The sequence below is a fragment of the Sinocyclocheilus rhinocerous genome, unplaced genomic scaffold, assembly GCF_001515625.1.
Source record: "Sinocyclocheilus rhinocerous isolate Xijiao unplaced genomic scaffold, SAMN03320098_v1.1 scaffold853, whole genome shotgun sequence".
Classification (NCBI taxonomy): domain Eukaryota; kingdom Metazoa; phylum Chordata; class Actinopteri; order Cypriniformes; family Cyprinidae; genus Sinocyclocheilus; species Sinocyclocheilus rhinocerous.
Genome location: NW_015627738.1, coordinates 1,312,543 through 1,330,829, shown reverse-complemented (window position 1 = coordinate 1,330,829; position 18,287 = coordinate 1,312,543). Strand labels below are relative to the sequence as shown.

The following is an 18,287-nucleotide window of genomic DNA, read 5'->3' as shown; positions in this document are numbered from 1 at the left end:
ATATATATATATATATATATATACTTTTGGTATCTGGAAAAAGCGTATCATAGTAATTTATAATATAATAAATTACTATGATAAGCTTTTTCCAGATACCAAAAGTTACCACAGTAAAACTGTACTATTACTTTGGTAAATGTTTGCAAGGTAACTCTTTATTTTAAACTTAAGAAAACGTCAGTAAACTTTCGTGTTTTGACTTATCGGAAACTCCCAGCAGTCAAAGTCAGTCAGTCATTTGCCTGCAACGTTATTTCCTGCAACGATGTGACCTGAGATGTGATGCGCGTTAGAAAACGACAGAAGTTCGCGTTAATAGCGTTTGAATTGAACAAGGGGGCATGAAATAAGGTAACGTGACAGTTTATGTATCATTTTAACTCATTTGAATTCGATGCACACAAAAAGTTTGTCGCGAGGTTGTTTAGCGAAACGTCAAATCAAACGCGTACTCTACATTAGCCTAAACGAGGAAATTGAAATTACAGCATGATTGCGTTGTTTGTTTAAGCGTTGTTCTTCTGTTTTATTCCAATTAGACTGAATTATGGTTAATTTTGTGAGATCTAGACTGCTTTATTTTTAAGAAAGTGAAAATGAAGATGCTCAGTTATTTTTTTCACCTAAATCGAGAAACTGAATCAGTGTTCACAATATCAAACTGGTATACAGTCTGTTTTTATTTCTGTGGCTGAACTTGCACACATTATTACGTTTAATATGTACATTGTGCACCAATGTAATATATCAATGTTGAGTTTACATCCGGGAAAAGACTAGAAGACTGTTCAGTTCACTTGTGTTGCTGTTGCTTGTGGTTTGTATGTTCACAATGAGACAATAATGCGTTTACTCCAGGACTTTAGATTTAAGCACTTAATCATGTATTTGCTCTTATTGCCTCATGGTGTTAAACAGAGGACTAAAGGGAAGTCCCCACCCTTTTTATTTTGGTGACCATATCTTGGGTGGGAAATGTGCAGCTTCATGGTTGCCATTGCGGTGATTAAATGACAGATACTTCTGGTCTTATATTTAATTAAGTTTCATGGCGAATGGTACTGAAAACTATCAATGAGAGGCTTTCAGGCCTGAATTGTGAACAGTGTCTGATTGTATATTGATTGTATGTGTCTGCATACGATGCAATATAGATCTCAAAGCCTGTCATGTAGGTCATAAAGTCGAACAAACTGAATTTCCCTCTGGTTTAATCTTTATTTCCCAGGAAAGATGAGAGACAGGCTGGTTGAACTGGGAGGTGTTCCCACCAAAGACCACAGAGAGGAAGACCAAGTAGATAGCGGAGAGGATGTGGACAGTGGTGAATTTGAACAGCATGCGGTGGTGTTCGAGGGTGAGGACATCATGGAGGGCACCTTCAGAGAAGTCCAATCCGTCCAGAAAGAAATCGCCCAACTCCGAATGGAGGTGAAGAGACTGGGCAAGCAGAACACGCGCTTTCTCACCTCCGTCAGACGCATTAGCAGCATCAAACGCGACTCGAACACGATCGCACGCAACATCAAAACTAAAGGGGAGAACCTGTATGCTCGGATACAGAAGATGGATGCACTTTGTAAAGATTTGGAGGAGAAACACGGAGCTCATTCGGCTTTGGCGCGCATGGTACGCGGCCAGTTCGTCTCTATAACGGGTTCTTTTCACGAGGCCATGAATGAATACAACAGTGCCGAAATGGCGCAGAGGGACAACTGCAAGTCTCGCATCCAAAGGCAAGTGAAGATCATGGGTAAAGAAGTGACTGGAGATCAAATCGAAGAAATGATCGAGACAGGCAAGTGGAATGTGTTTTCTGACGACTTGCTCACAGACGGGCGAACCGCTCGCTCAGCGCTCACTGAGATCGAGAATCGCCATAAGGAGCTTTTGGAGTTAGAGAGTCGCATCAGAGACATCCATGATCTGTTTTTCCAGCTGGCTTTGCTGGTGGAGGAACAAGGGCCCATGGTGGACAACATTGAGGCCAATGTATATGCCACCCAAGACTTTGTGGCCAAAGCCACAACTCAGATAAAGAAGGCTGTCAAATATAAGAAGAAAAACCCTTGTCGACAGCTCTTCTGTTGCTGTTTTCCATGTTGCAATAAATGATCTCAGTGTTGCCGCCTTCCATTTCACATAAGCCATACCTTATTAAACGAACAACAGTCTTGCATGCTAGTGTTAACCATGTCATGTGATTTGCTCTGAAGAGACCAACCAATGCCTAGTGCCTGTGCTTGATGGTTGTCATTGCGAAAAACGTTGTGTCTTGTAAACCACAGGAGCTGCAATGCAAGTGAGCTGAAGTGATACTGCAATCTCACTGCTAAACTTCTGTGAGAGTCGCAGGACATTTACTTGATGTGTAAAAGATATTAAAAAGGAAACCGCAAGTAAAAAGTGTTTTACGCCCATGTACAGTGCACAAGCAAATATTATACAGAAACATGTTTTACTGATGAATCTACTGCTTTAAGGTACATTTGTGTATGTGTATGTATGGTTTGTTGCATTAATTTAATATTTTTATCTTTTAATGCATTTACGTTTGTTTGATCACCATATTGTGCTTCTCATAGGAAATTTGTGAAATACATAGTATTGCATCAGTGAAGGTTTCCCAAGTTTGAAAGTTACTTCTGCTATATAACTTGCAAAAGCCATTGTGTAAAAGTGTTTGTTGGTTTGAATATAAAACCCTGCAATCTTATTCATTTGAACAAAAACTGAGAACTCTTTTTTTTCTTTTTTTACATTGTTGCATTTTCATCAGAATCAGCATGAGAAATCAATCTCTTTTGAGAACCACATTTACTTGCAAAGGGTTCAAGTCAACAATAATGCTTTTAAATCTCTCTCTGGTTTTCCAGGAGTGGGGTTTGAACTCACAACAACATTTGTCCATTGGATGTTAAATCCAACGCCTTAACCCAGGTGTGTCAAACTCATTGGAGGGCCGGAGCCCTGCAGAGTTTTGTTCCAACCCTGCTCCAACACACATACCATGTAGTTTTCAAATAAGCCTGAAGCACTTGATTAGTTGGATCAGGTTTGTTTAATTAGGGTTGAATCTAAACTCTGCAGGGCTCCGGTCCTCCAGGAATTGAGTTTGACACCCCTGCCTTAACCACCCGCCATCTTGGTCTCTGGTTGGCTTATCCCCATGGGGTTAATGCAATCCTCCATTTGAAAAATTATAATTATATGCATTTACATTTGGTCGAATTTTATAGCAAGACGCGTAAACTGGGGTTAGACTGTTTAAGAAGCTGTTGATGTATTAACTAAGCATGTCCCACCAGAGTTGTGACTTTCGGGGCAGTCGTGGCCTAATGGTCGAAGAGTCGGATTTGTAACCTGAAGGTTGCGGGTTCGAGTCTCAGGTCCGGCAGGAATTGTCAGTCGGGGGGAGTGAATAACCAGTTCTCTTCCACCCTCAATACCACGACTGAGGTGAGACCCTTGAGCAAGGTACCGAATCCCCAACTGCTCCCTGGGTGCCGCAGCAATATGGCTGCCCACTGCTCCGTGTGTGTTTTTATGGTGTGTGTGCCCTTGGATGGGTTAAATGCCGAGCACAAATTCCATGTATGGGTCACCATACTTGGACACACTTCACATCACTTCATTGATTTACTAGGCCAGTGGTTCTCAAACCTGTCCTGGTCACCTCCAACCACTGCATACTTTGTATGTCTCCTTCATTTAACACCTGATTCAACTCATCAGCTCATTAGTAGAGTCTGCAAGACTTGAACTGGGTGTAGCCTATGAGGGAGACTACTTAGTTACTTGTTTCACTGTTGGTTACGTAGCTACATTTTCACATTATGCTTAAATGTTCTACCAGGAGTGGAGTTCAAACCCACGGTTGGATCTTAAGACCAATGCCTTAACCACTCAGCCATGCTGCTTCTGAACTTCAATTCTGTTTTAGTAGTTCCGTAGTGCCTTCGTACCGTTTTTCTGTATAATGAGCAAGCTACAAATGCACTGAATGAGAAAAAGATAAAATTGAGATATTATTTACACTCTGTTAGAGCCCTCTATTGACAGTCACATTTTCCCATCAGGTTGATTCACAACAGTGGAAATGTGTTGCCATGTTACACCACTAGATGTCAGCATTGTATTTTTTGTCTCAAAAGAGAGTCACGTGTGTTACACGAAGATCAAGTTTGTTTTTGAGTGTGATGTGACGTGAGGCCAAGTATGGTGACCCCTACTTGGAATTAGTGCTCTGCATTTATCCCATCCAAAGTGCACACACACAGCAGTGAACACACACCCGGAGCAGTGGGCAGCCATTCATGCTGCCGGTTCATTCATGCATTCGGTGCCTTGCTCAAGGGCACCTCAGTCGTGGTATTGAAGGTGGGAGAGAGTGCTGTACATTCACTCCCCCCACCTACAATCCCTGCCGGTACGAGACTCGAACCCGCAACCTTTGGGTTACAAGTCCGACTCTAACCATTAGGCCACGACTTCCCCCCATCAAGTAACTGGACTACATATTGTAAGCAACTGAATAAATTATAATTGGTGTAAGATATGGTAATAACTAAACTGTTGGTATGTAAACAAACACGCTCTAGTTGCTTTTCATAATAAAACACGTTTGGAGTGTTCTCTCTGCTGAAATTTGTAATTATTTAGCAAAACAAATTATTGCAAAAAGCTGGGAACAATTAATTTGGCATTTTACTGAAATTGTTATTATAATGTTGTTATTTTAGTTTGTCTGGTTGCTGGTTTGTTTCAAGATTACTTTTCAGAAACCTGTTCGTTGACAGTCATACCTGTAAACATAATACTAACGCATTTAGAACACTTGTGTATTTTACCAGGAGTGGGGTGTGAACCCACGAGGCCATTTGTCCATTGGATTTTACATCCAATGCCTTAACCACTCAACCATCCTGGTCACAGAACAAATTAGCCACCACTTGCCATGTGCCATCTGATGTTGGCAACTACAGTTTTGATCATAAAACTAAGCATTTAAATGACATCTTACTAAGACAAATTATTTGAAGATATAGAGTAACAACTGATATTTATATGCATTTTATGTAAGTTGACTGCTATACTGTTAAAGATCTTATTGATTTACATTACAAGCTATCAGAATTTAATCTTACTTTGTGGCCATATAAATATAACCAGCTGTACCAAATTGCAAATTTGGTTTTGTATTTGAACCAAATTTTTCCTCAGTTTGAGCCTCTGAATAAAATTGAGGTGTTTTTTTTCCTCCTCATGTATGAGCTCCATATTGTCACTATAAAAGTGCTTTAAAGTTTAAAAAGTGTATTTAATTCAGTTGTTCCTTGTATACTCTCCAGATATTGTCTGCTTGTATTTCAAAGAAAAGAATCCAAGATATTTTTGACATTGATCATGTGACTGTTTGTACAGATGTTCAAATGTTCTTCAGAACATCTCAAATCATATTGCATTCATCAGGGTTTATTCTTGTCAGCTCTAGTGCTGCTGTCAGTAGAGCAAGAAAAATATGACAAACCAAATACTAAGATGTTCTGAAATCACACATCTTTTTATTTAATACATTTTGCAATGGAAAATATTGCATTTTGACTGTAGAAGACTAATGGTCCTCACTGTATAAAGCAGTCTTGTTGTGTGGATACTGCGTGCTCCCCAAATCTCTCTCTCTCTCTCTCTCTCTCTCTCTCTCTCTGCCACTCACTCAGACTCTCATTCTCTCGCTCAGCATCTTCTCATCCAGACAGGGAGTTTTTGCTGACAAGGAAACAAGCTTTTGCACCGTAGTCCAACTTTCAATTTTCATGGTTCTGAATCACTCTCTCTTCATGGTTCAGTATCCCTTTGAAGATTAAAGTACAAGCCTGAAGACAGGACATCTCTTGAGTTGGATCTTTGTGCTGGCTTTGTTTGCTGCTTTGGAGAGGTGTTTTCTCTACTACACATTTGCAAATGACCTCTTACAGTAAGTTGTTGGACATGCTGTAGGAGTATTTGGATCCACTTTCAAAGCCGAGATGATGTGCTAACTGTGCAAACATCAGGAGTGGAAATCCTTTAGGATGCGAATCTTAAACAAGCCCAACAGTCTGAAGATAATGGCTGTGGTGAGATCTTCACTGCAGAAAGTGATGCTTTTTCTACAACACATCCAAAGAATGGCTGTCACATCACCACGTTATCAGAAACTGTGCAAGGTAAAAATTACTTTGTGAAAATTTACTGAGTGTTTAAATTACTTTGTTTACTATGAAGCTACATTTTATTCAGATCTGTTGATGAATGTGTGAATCACAGATTCTCGTCTTTTAGAGGGTTCGGTAGCATCACAAGAAATGAAAAGTGCATTAACCAAGTTTTAACATTCAGTGATATTGCAAACAGATGCATCTGTGGCTAAACTGGAGTTTATAGTGAAACAAAGCAGCAGTAACATTTACAGTTCATTGATTGACTTGATCAGGAATCTTGTCCAGAAAGCCACAGTTGTTTATTCTCTAAGAAGTATTGTATTTTTCATGAATTATACAGAAATTTGCATCTCAAACTTTAATGTAATCTCTTTAAAATCTCAAGTTTCTACCAGGAGTGGGGTTTGAACCCACGAGGACATTTGTCCATCCGAGATGATGTGCTAACTGTGCAAACATCAGGAGTGGAAATCCTTTAGGATGCGAATCTTAAACAAGCCCAACAGTCTGAAGATAATGGCTGTGGTGAGATCTTCACTGCAGAAAGTGATGCTTTTTCTACAACACATCCAAAGAATGGCTGTCACATCACCACGTTATCAGAAACTGTGCAAGGTAAAAATTACTTTGTGAAAATTTACTGAGTGTTTAAATTACTTTGTTTACTATGAAGCTACATTTTATTCAGATCTGTTGATGAATGTGTGAATCACAGATTCTCGTCTTTTAGAGGGTTCGGTAGCATCACAAGAAATGAAAAGTGCATTAACCAAGTTTTAACATTCAGTGATATTGCAAACAGATGCATCTGTGGCTAAACTGGAGTTTATAGTGAAACAAAGCAGCAGTAACATTTACAGTTCATTGATTGACTTGATCAGGAATCTTGTCCAGAAAGCCACAGTTGTTTATTCTCTAAGAAGTATTGTATTTTTCATGAATTATACAGAAATTTGCATCTCAAACTTTAATGTAATCTCTTTAAAATCTCAAGTTTCTACCAGGAGTGGGGTTTGAACCCACGAGGACATTTGTCCATTGGATCTTAAGTCCAACGCCTTAACCACTCGGCCATCCTGGTCACAGTTTTAGTCCAGGTTGAAGGACTTGATTAGTTGGATCAGGTGTGTTTGATTAGGGTTGAATCTAAACTCTGCAGGGCTCCGACCCTCCAGGAATTGAGTTTGACACCCCTGATCTAAAGTCTTCTCAATTACACAGAAATTAGTGCATCAGTGACTTTATATACATGTTTGGCTCCTCTGAACAACACTGATAAGTCAGCACTGTTTCTCATAATGCCATCTCATCACAACAACCCAGCATTACTTCTGACTATTCTTCACAGAGAGCATTACTTAATTTTATTGAAAATTGTTCGAACCCACGAGGACAGAGAGATGTTGCATTATGCACAAACTGCAGCTGGCACCATATCTATGAGATGGCAAGAACATTAATGCATTGACATTTATGAACTTCTTCTTAATGTCTTCATCACCACAAGTGTGCCAGTCTCTGATTTCTCTGACTAAAAGCAACCTTTATTGCTTATCTCACAGACGCCAAGTTTCACAATTCTTTCGAAAGACTAAGTTAGGGAATTATTATATTTATTAGGCACGTCTCTAAAAGCATTTTGTACGCTTTTACAAATGTTTTAATTGAGCCTTATAGTGTGGTCTCCATTTGGAATAAAATGGATTAAGGATGAACAAATAAATAAAAGAAATAAGAATAAAAGAAATAAGTTCGTTCTTAAACTCCTAGAACTGTCTTGTCTGTTAAAGGGGTCATGAATTGAGAAATCAACTTTTACTTGAGCTTTTGATATATAAGAGGTCATCTTACAGAATATCCTGTAAGTTTCAGAACTGAAAACGTCCTTGTTACTGAAATAAAAGCTTTTATTGACACCAGGCCCAGCAAACACCAGATCCTGGAATGTGCCTATGACGTAATAGATAGGTTAAACACCGCCTCCTGATTCGCACATGACATAGTAGGGAAATAACATGAGTGGAGCTAAACAGGATCGAGCAACCAAGCAATAAACATGCCGTTGAAGATCGCAGAATATTGTGCAGTGCCTGGTTGTGGAAGAACATAGTCACTGCATAACCTTCCTTCAGATTCAAATATTAGGAATGCGTGGTTGAACTTTATTTTTAATTTCAGCTCACGTGAGTAAAACATTGAGCGTTTGTTCGCTTAATTTCACCGCGGATTCCTTTGTAAACAAGACACAGGTCGACACTGGATTTGCAGAGAGGCAGATTAAAAAGCAATGCTGTGCCGTCTATATTAGATACAGTGCCAATCCTAGACTTCTGGGGGCCCTACGCAAAACTGCGGGGGTGGGGGGCGAGTTATGAATGAATGAAACGCCTTTGTCCGTGTTCACTCCGTCTCGAATCGCGTTCACGGAAAGCGCTTGAGAAACAGTCTCTTCCGCGGCTTGGTACGCTTTCAACTTGTTTTTTTTTTGTCTCGAGCAAGAGTCTGTATGACATTAACGTTACATGATTTGACAGATTTTTACGTAGAAAGGGCGACAGCGCACCGCATTAAAAGAAATGAACATTCATGTTTTCATAACCGCTGACCAAATTCAAAAAGGAAACTAAAATTAAATCATCTTTGAGAGCAAGGGGGCCCCCTGGTGTTTCGGGGGCCCTACGCAGCTTGCGTACTTTGCGTATAGGGAGGATCGGCTCTGATTAGATACGACAGGAATGGCGCAGCACACTTATGTGAGTAAAAAATATTTGTACTATGCATCACTATTGCTTTGCTAGAGATCGCTTGATATGTCCTGATTATGTGTACGTGTCTAAACAAAGTCACAGAAGGCTCCAACTATGAAGGATGCAGCTTGTCAAACAGACACACAGAAAGTTAGTTTACTATGCAAAACTGTTATCCAATCATAGCAGTGGGCGTTTACTTCCAAGTCTTCAATGCGGCACGCCCATAGCGTTTTTTGAGCCGGTGTTGTACCGAAATCAAAACCAGGTAGAAAATGGCCTATTACTTAATGATTTTGATGTTTTTAAATGTAAAAAACACGCAAACGTCATAAGTGGACCTCAGACAACAGTATAAAATAATAAAAAAGCAAATTCATGACCCCTTTAAATCTCACTAACAAGAATTAATATAATTTAAAAGCTCTAGATATTACGTTATAAATTTTCATGTTTTCAAGCATAATGCTCTCCTGGTTGAACAGCAAGTAAAAGCAGCTAAAGGCTATATTACAGTAATGATGCACTCACATGGAACTTCCAGTTCAGTAAGTGTTGATTCAGTAGCTCCGTTGGACTTGGAGTTGATTCATTAAATGAACGAATCAGACTGTTTGAATGATTCATTTAAATGGCTCATAAGAGTCATTTGTTTGTAAATCGGACTACACGGATCACGCTGTCTTTCCCTGCGTTCCACTCGGAAGGGCTCATCCCTATGCCCTAATCCCTTCAAAAGGTTTACCCTCCGGAGTGAGAGCTTCGAAGGGTTGAAGGGTGTAGGGGACCAAACAACTGTTTCTTGAAGTGCCCTTCTGTGTCATCATCACGTGCCCACATGGAGGTGCCGTCATCATGCAAAGAATCTGCGCAAAGGATCATGGGAGCCCGAAGTGTCCATCAGTTGTACCCTTCGAAATCCTTCATTCAGAAGGGCCCTTTGAAGTGGCCAGTTTTGAGCACTTAGGTTTGGAACGACCCTTTAATATGGCGGCCATGATTGTTTTCACACCGAAGTGCCCTTCGGAGGGAGATATATCCCGTTTGGAACGCACAGATAGACTGTATAAAAACATCATGCAAAGAATCAGCGCAAAGGATCATGGGAGCTCGAAGTGTCCATCAGTTGTACCCTTCGTAATCCTTCATTCCGAAGGGCCCTTTGAAGTGACCAGTTTTGAGCACCAGTTTGATACGAGTCTTCAATATGGCGGCCATGATTGTTTTCACTCCGAAGTGCCCTTCGGAAGGCGATATATCCCATTTGGAACGCACCGTTTGTGTTTTTGTTATAGTGCTTTTATCGCTAGGCTGCGTTGAGTTATAATAAAAGAACTGGATCGAGGGTGAATACATTATCAGCTTTCAAATATTAACCAATGATTTTTACAGTTATATCAATTAACTATCTTTCCACTTACAATATGTAATAGAGTTCTTCAGTTTATTGTCCTAACATCAGGAAGAGACTTTTATGTTTTGATCCAAGCGCAAAAGTGATCGAAGGGGAGGTTCCAGTTCATGAATTTCACATCAGATTGCTCGGAAATCCGTCATTTGCTGTGTCATTGTACTTATAAATAACTTGGTGAATGCTCTAATATGAAAATGTTGACACTGGAAAACGCAGAGTATTTTTTCAATCTGATAAATTTTTTTATACTTGTGTAAATTTGTACTACAACCTCATTAAGGCATGCAGTGAGCATACGAAATTGCAATAGATCTGATCAAGCTATTTCATGTTTTTAGCATCGTTAGCAGTAATAATGATGGCAAGTGTCATTTTCCTTCATCTTTCCCAGCTCCACTTGTTAGCAGAACACATATTAATGGATTCCAGCATAATAAGCAAAGACTGTCTGTTATGTCTCTGTTTGATGACTTTCCTTGGCTGTATATCATCACTGTGGCCCTAAACGAGAGAGCTACATTTTTCTGATATAAACCAACCAGTCATTATGTCTGTGGAGGCTTTAAAGGAAACTGTCACCATAAATTGAAGTTTTATGGATAGGAATTACAGCAGGCTGTTGAAGGCAGGTGAGGTGTGTGCAATTTGAGGTAGGTAAGTGTTCTGTCAACCACAAATGTGTTTTGGAACCTGATTGTTAGTCATGCATTTTCCAGATTTTGTGACCCTGCATTGAAGGAATAGTTCACCCAAAAATGAAAATTTGCTGAAAATGTACTTACATTCAGGCCAACTAAGTTTGAGTAAGTCTGAGTTTATTTCTTTATCGGAAGAAATGTGGAGAAATTTAGTATTACATCACTTGCTCACCAATGGATCCTCTGCAGTGAATGGGTGCCGTCAGAATGAGAGTCCAAACAGCTGATAAAAACATCACAAAAATCCATAAGTAATCCACACCACTCCAGTCCAGTCATGTGAGATGAAAAGCTGCATGTTTAATAAACAAATGGACTCTCATTCTGACGGCACCCATTCAATGCAGAGGACCCACTGACGAGTGATGTAATGCTAAATCTCCCCAAATCTGTTCCGATGAAGAAACAAACTCATCTATATCTTGGATGGCCTGAGGGTGAGTACATTTTCAAGAAATGTAAAATTCTGGGTGGACTATTCCTTTAAACAGTTATAGAGGCAGTATTGTTTTCTCTTCATTTATAGGCCACACAGACCAAGGGGACGATCACTTAATCAGAGTCTATTGAGATTTGTTTGAACTGGTGCAATTTCAGTTCTGCATGCTGTTATTTCTCCTCAGGACATTCAGACAGATGTTGATACCCAGACTGATCTTTCTAAAAGGGCTCTGGGGGGTCAGATCCCGAATACCATGGCACAAGAGCTTGATAAGTTTGGAGATCTGGACCACATTCATATAGCCTCGAGAAGGTTTGTGCAATATATCCAGCAATATAAACAAGCGGATACCTCCAATGTCCTGAACTTTCCTTCAAACTGTCATGTTCTTTCAGAGAGTGTTTCGAGGCCGGTGCGGAGAAATGGACAGGACTCATAGCCATCCTTGAAGAGCTTTGGTTCTGGGTAAAGCTGAAAGATGAGGAGCTGACAAGGCAGAGGCCGGTGGGAGAAGATGTACATACTTTACTGCAGAAACAAGGCTACTGTACGGTCAGTCACGCTGTGTGTGTGTGCGTGTTAACAGGTTAAACTAAGAAAAGGCCATTTTAAGGACCATTAAACCTCACTAGTATGAGAGCTAAACACTTACAGTCTATTTTGAGTGATGTAGTCATATTTTTTATACGTGTCTTATAATTTTCCACTTTGTACCCAGCACCTCCTCCTTTGCATAAACAGGCATCTTGCAGTCCTTTGATAATATAGACTTTTCTACTGTAATAAAAAGATACAATACAAAATAATTAAACCCCTTGATTACTATTCCTCAAACAGAGGCTGTGATATCATTTTGTTAGTTTTTGCTCTGCTGAATTATTGATGTCCTTTAGATGCACAGCACTGTTTATCGTTGCCGTTTATTGTATTTACTGCATTAAAACATTGCATATAAGTACCTCATTTATTCTGCATATTAATTTTTTTATATGATTATTAGAGTCTGCGGCTCATTATTGCATGTGGTTTGTTGGTGGTATTATCTTGCTTTATCAGTTAAAAACCATACAGGATTAATCAAAAGTTTTCCTTCTGATATTGACCGCAAAACATCTTCCCTCTGGTTCAATGATTTTGTTTCTCAGTTTGTCACTTTCAGCTCAGCTGATGTTTGGGTTTGTGCATTGCTTTCTGATTGCTTTTCGAGTAATTATATCTCCAATTTCACCCCCTCTAAATTGTCTGGAATGAGATGTAATGAATGTCTAGCTTTATCTCTGTGATTTAGTTTAAAAGTCACACCTCTGCATCTTTAATGTGTTGTTCGACACAGGCCTTGCACAGTGAGCTGACTGGACGGAGACAGGATATGAATCAGACATGTCTGTCTCTGGCTGTTCAACCTACAACAATGGAAGTCCAGAGCAATATAGAGACGGCTTCAGGTGAGAGACGTGATCAGGTGTCAGTTTGCGACCTCCCAGAGGAATATTTTATTATAGAGGTTTCTCTTTCATAGCACAGGAATTCTCAGTTATGTTCCATATAAGTATCAACATACTTATATAGCAAAGCTCAGATAATTTGGTCTTGGGAGAATTGGATAAGAAAAAAAGAGCTCATACTGAAATCTTTTGATTGCAGGCTTTGATGTCTTGGCAAATCTCAACACAGTTTGAAACATTGTTAAGATTCCTTCTGAAACTCTGGAGGGGCCAGATGTGAGATTTATGGGGTGTTTTTCTCGGGAGAAACATGTGAGAAGCAGGAGACTTTAACAAAATTAGTTCTATTACTGTGTAGGAGAGATCATTCACATATTAAAGAGGTCTTATTTTAAACAAAAAAGTGTTTTATACAACATGAAATGCACAACATTTTATATACACTACCAAACAAAATTAGTTCTATTACTGTGTAGGAGAGATCATTCACATATTAAAGAGGTCTTATTTTAAACAAAAAAAGTGTTTTATACAACATGAAATGCACAACATTTTATATACACTACTGTTTAAAAGTTTTGAGGTCAGTAATTTCTCATTTAAAATTTTTAATAATTAAATGTAAAAGCTCAATTTTCAGCAGCCATTCAATCACACTACCATTCAAAAGTTTGAAATCTGTAAGATTTTTTTAATGTTTATGAAAGAAGTCTCTTATTTATTATATGATCAAAATCACAGTAAAAACAGTAATATTGTGAAATATTATTACAATTTAAAATAACTATTTTCTACTTCAGTATATTTTAAAATGTATTTTTGTGATGCAAAGCTGAATTTTCAGCATCATTACTCCAGTCGTCAGTATCATATGATCCTTCAGAAATAATTCTAATATGTTGATTTGCTGCTAAAGAAATATTTATTATTATCAATGTTGAAAATGGTTGTGCTGCTAATATTTTTTTGTGAAAACCGTGATATATATTTTTTTTTCAGGATTTTTACTTGTCTTTATTGTCACTTTTGATCAATTTAATGCATTTTTGCTGAATAAAAGTATTAATTTCTTTAAAAAAATCCTACTGACCTTAAACCTTTGAATGGTAGCATACATTAAAATCACACAAACTGTCCTCTGTTGAACACACTTTGTTGCAGTGATAGATTTCACCTATCAGTCTGGTTTTGTCCTCAATTGTCTGTTTCTATTAAAGATGCCACCAAGTGTCAAATTTTATGTGTATTATCTTTCTGATGTAAATGGTCGTCTCCTGGATTCAAACGCAAATTTTTTATTAACACCTTTCATTTCTGGAGGTCATAGTTTTAGTCTATAGCATCGTTGCTGCTTGATTTATGTGTCTGAAATGGCTCAGTGGACACAATAAACCTTATAGGACACAAAGTGAAAAGTGAGAGAGTGCTGAAGGGGCCGGATGTAAATCTGAGCTGGATTTATAGCAGCTGATCGCAGAGGAAAGAATAGATTTCAGAGTAAAGAGACAAGGTAAGTGCTGGTCCACTGTAATATGGTCAGTACTAGGACTCTTAACTACTAAAATATTCAGTCCTGGAAAACCCAGTCTACATGCCTACTTACAAAGAGTTTTAGTACATTGAAGCTACTCAAATTATTTTATAATTTATAAATAAGAACCACACAAATGAATGATCACAGTTAAGCTGAAATAATCAAACTTTAACATATAAATTTACTCTAAATATAACTTACTATAGTTGTCCCTAACTAAATCTTCAAAACAATCGAAATGCCCCTTAGGCGAAACTTTTTGGAATATGTTCATTTACAAGAACCGTCCAAACGAACCGATTTACTAGAAAGAATTGAACTTTCCAAAGCTACATATAAGACAATGGTAAGTTTAAGACGAACCGACTCACTAAACTGAATGAGAGAGTAAGAATCATTTAGAACGAAGCGATTCACTAGAATGAATCGGACTTTCAAAAGCTACTTATGAGAAAGAATCGTTTAAGCCGAATCGATTAACTAGAATGAATCAGACTCTCCACAGCTACTTATGAGTGAGAAGCGTTAAGGACGAACCGAATCACTGGAATGAATCATACTTTCCAAAGCTACATATGATAGAGGGGATCCTTTTGTACGAATCGATTCACTAGAAAGAATCAGAATTACGAACCGAGTGTTTGTTTACCTCAAAGAACATTATTTTGTGTATTTGGTGTAATGAAATGTGTTTTTGCGGTTTAAGGTTCAAAAAACATTATTTTCCACATACTGTACATTATTGTTTCTCCTCTATGCCCCGCCTTTCTGAAACACATCGAATTTTTACAAAGCTCATTGGTCTGAAAAACGAGGTGTGCTCTGATTGGCCAGCTATCCAGTGCGTTATGATTGGCCGAATACCTCAAGCGTGAGACGGAAATGTTACGCCAGTGGCAAATTCTTTAAATATAAAAAACGTACTTACAGTCTGTGAGTCAGAACAGCCGGCATTGTAGTCGGAGGCCTAGAGTGAGCAGAGGCCAGCTTGAGTGAGCGGCGGCGGGCGGCTTGCGGCAACCACATGTGACGACCCCGGGCTGGACTCCGCTTCGTCCACGGTGAAAGCCGATCTGGCGATCCACAGCGCGAAGTTGATGTATTTGTTATGCAAATCTTCCCACATCGTGATGTAGATATGTGGGGGCGTGTTAGAACGAGCCGTTTTAGGTAGGTGTGGCTGACTCTTAACTTTTATAAAGAATATCTCTTTGGATTTGAGACTTTAGTCGTTGCAACTTTACAGATCTTCTTAATGCACCAAGAGCTTGTAACACTCCAAAGAGAAAGGAAAAATTGAAACCGCATCATATGACCCCTTTAAACAGCGATCGTGCTACTCCACTAATCATAGCTTGAAGATGCTTGAATTTACTGATGTTATCTACTGTAATCCCAAATAGCACACGCACGTCTGCAAGATGTCTATTAAAGATCGCTTCATCTGGAAAGCATCGTACAAACATCTGATTCTTTCAGACGTCAGTTTTACATACATTTTAAATAATAAGCTTCTTAAAGACATCTTCTAAAAATCTATTTGACATCTAATAGTCCTATAGATGTATTGCAGATGAGCAAACACTCTAAAAAATGCATCTTGCAGATGTAAATGCAGACGTCTCCGTGATGTGCGTGTGCTATTACGTCATGGTATGCAGAAACCTACAGATCGCTAAAAAAGATGCTACATTGGAGTTAAACAATCACTTTAAAATGAGATGAGATGAGATGATGACTTAGAACATCTCGTTTGAGGTCATTTGACTGATGCTGCCTTTAACTTTCAGCAGAGACAGTCCAGGAGGAGAAGATTCGTCAGCTGGCTCAAGCGGTTCAGGACCAGGCCTTTGAGGTTCAGCAGCACTGGGAGCGGTTCAGTACTCAGGCCGCCAGCTGGCAGCACGAGGTTGACTGGGCTCTGGGGAAACTTCAGGACCTCCAACAAGCCATGAACCAACTGGACCTAGGCCTGGCTGAGATGGAGAATGAGAGCTGGCACTCTGAGGAACACAGCATGGCCAACTGTGTGCTGGAGAACGTGGAAAATATTGTGAGTTCAAATAAAAAAATATGGCAAGGCTTTAAAATGCGGCCCCCGTTAGTTAATGCAATTACTAAAAGTAACTAATAATGAGCAATTCATTTGTTACAGTATTTATTAATCAGGTCCAATAAATATTGTAACATTACAATTTTTTTATTTTAATAATAGTAAATAAATGTTGACATTTACATTTAGTAATGATGAGTAATTAAAATAAACCAAAATTAATTTTCATTGTTTATAATTTTTTTTTTTTTCTGAATGAGTAGCCTATACGTTTTCTATTTCTCGTTTCAGAAATGTTCTTCAAAATCTTTTAATGCCTGATTTCAATTTAAGCCTAAAATGATCACCTTTCTATATAAGCCAGAATTTGTGTCTTTTTTTGTTTTTAGGAACTTTTTTTTATTATAAACTCTGTTATTATTTGTTTTTTATGACATGCTTTACTGTTCAACAATTAGGTATATGATAAGCATCTATTTGAGAATATTAATTATTACGATTAGTTTTCTACCATTGTTTTTGAGAGAAGAGAGAAAATTTACTCTAATACTACAGATGTCAGTGTGTTCACCCTCTAGTCTTCCTTTTTATTCCAGTTTGACCTCCACAGACTTAAAACTGTTATACAACTGTTATGATATGTGACAGATAGCTCATCCCTCATGTCTCATGTGATGATCAAATATGACATTTTCTTTGTAATTTTAGCCTTGAATAGAATAAGGCAGATCCAGTGAAAGATCAGACTCAGATTTGACTGTACAAGGGCATTTCAATAAATATGTCAGCAAACCGTCTCATGTGAGTAAATGCATCTGTTTGATTGAACGGTTCCACCAGGTCAGATTAGGTAGAGGACTGCATACGCGCAAGGCCATCAGACCATGCTGCCTATTGCTCATACAACGTCAAACATCAGGGTCAAGATGGAGTTACATTGGTTAAACTCTGAGATGTGCAGTAATGGGCACAACACCATCCGAAATACATTGCAGACTCTTTAAGCTGTATGCATCCATGGTCATGCTAAATGTAAATAAATGTATTCATATGAAAGGTCTGCTTAAAAGAGTAATCATTTAATCACCCTCAGGTTATCCAGGATGTAGATGACTTTGTTTCTTCATTTGAACAGATTATGAGAAATTTAACATAATATCACTTGCTCACCAATTGATCCTCTGCAGTGAATGGGTGCCGTCAGAATGAGAGTCCAAACAGCTGATGAAAACATCACAATGATCCACATGTAATCCACACCACTCCAGTCCATCAATTAAGGTTACATGTTTGTAATAAACATGTTTATCATTAAGAAGTTTGTAACTTCAAGCTGTTGCTTCTGGTTAAAATAATACTCCTCTATCCAAAATATTGCTTCCTCCAGTGGAAAAGTCATCTCGTCTGAATCAGGAGAGAAATATGCATAGATCAAGCACATCTTACAAGCAAAAACAGTTCAAGATAGCTTTAATGTGAGAGGACAACAGGTGATGGACTTTTTCACTGGAGGAAGCGTTATTTAAAGTTAGAAGTTTAAGTTAAAGTTTAAAGGGGTCATATGATGCGATTTCAAGTTTTCCTTTCTCTTTGGAGTGTTACAAGCTGATTGTGCATAGATAAGATCCCTAAAGTTGCAAAGACTAAAGTCTCAAAACCAAAGAGATATTCTTTATCAAAGTTAAGACTCTGCCACGCCCCCCTAAAACGGCTCATTCTAACACGCCCCCACATATCTACCACACTAT

The 18,287-nt window shown here is 38.6% G+C and overlaps 2 protein-coding genes and 1 non-coding gene across 3 annotated transcripts in view; 2 read left to right on the top strand and 1 right to left on the bottom strand.

Annotated features, from left to right (window-relative positions):
- The first annotated feature begins 213 nt into the window (after window positions 1-213).
- On the top strand, window positions 214-2,707 carry LOC107733752 (syntaxin-11-like). The gene is made up of 2 exons (XM_016545522.1): window positions 214-354; window positions 1,232-2,707. The coding sequence occupies exon 2, from the start codon at window positions 1,237-1,239 to the stop codon at window positions 2,116-2,118; it is 882 nt and encodes a 293-aa protein (XP_016401008.1). The 5' UTR covers window positions 214-354; window positions 1,232-1,236; the 3' UTR covers window positions 2,119-2,707.
- A 4,075-nt stretch (window positions 2,708-6,782) lies between these two features.
- LOC107734148 (utrophin-like) overlaps window positions 6,783-18,287 on the top strand; it is a 16,289-nt gene continuing 4,784 nt past the window's right edge. Inside the window, exons 1-5 of the mRNA XM_016546020.1 lie at window positions 6,783-6,821; window positions 11,689-11,819; window positions 11,903-12,059; window positions 12,841-12,952; window positions 16,277-16,539. Coding sequence (XP_016401506.1) covers window positions 6,783-6,821; window positions 11,689-11,819; window positions 11,903-12,059; window positions 12,841-12,952; window positions 16,277-16,539 — 702 coding nt within the window. The remainder of the gene's footprint in view (window positions 6,822-11,688; window positions 11,820-11,902; window positions 12,060-12,840; window positions 12,953-16,276; window positions 16,540-18,287) is intronic.
- trnal-uaa (transfer RNA leucine (anticodon UAA)) lies at window positions 7,205-7,287 on the bottom strand. The gene has a single exon. It is a non-coding gene; the product is annotated as a tRNA-Leu (tRNA).

Bases quoted from the DNA above. Each gene is read 5' to 3' on its own strand.
- LOC107733752 (XM_016545522.1), top strand. From the start codon at position 1,237: ATGAGAGACAGGCTGGTTGAACTGGGAGGTGTTCCCACCAAAGACCAC.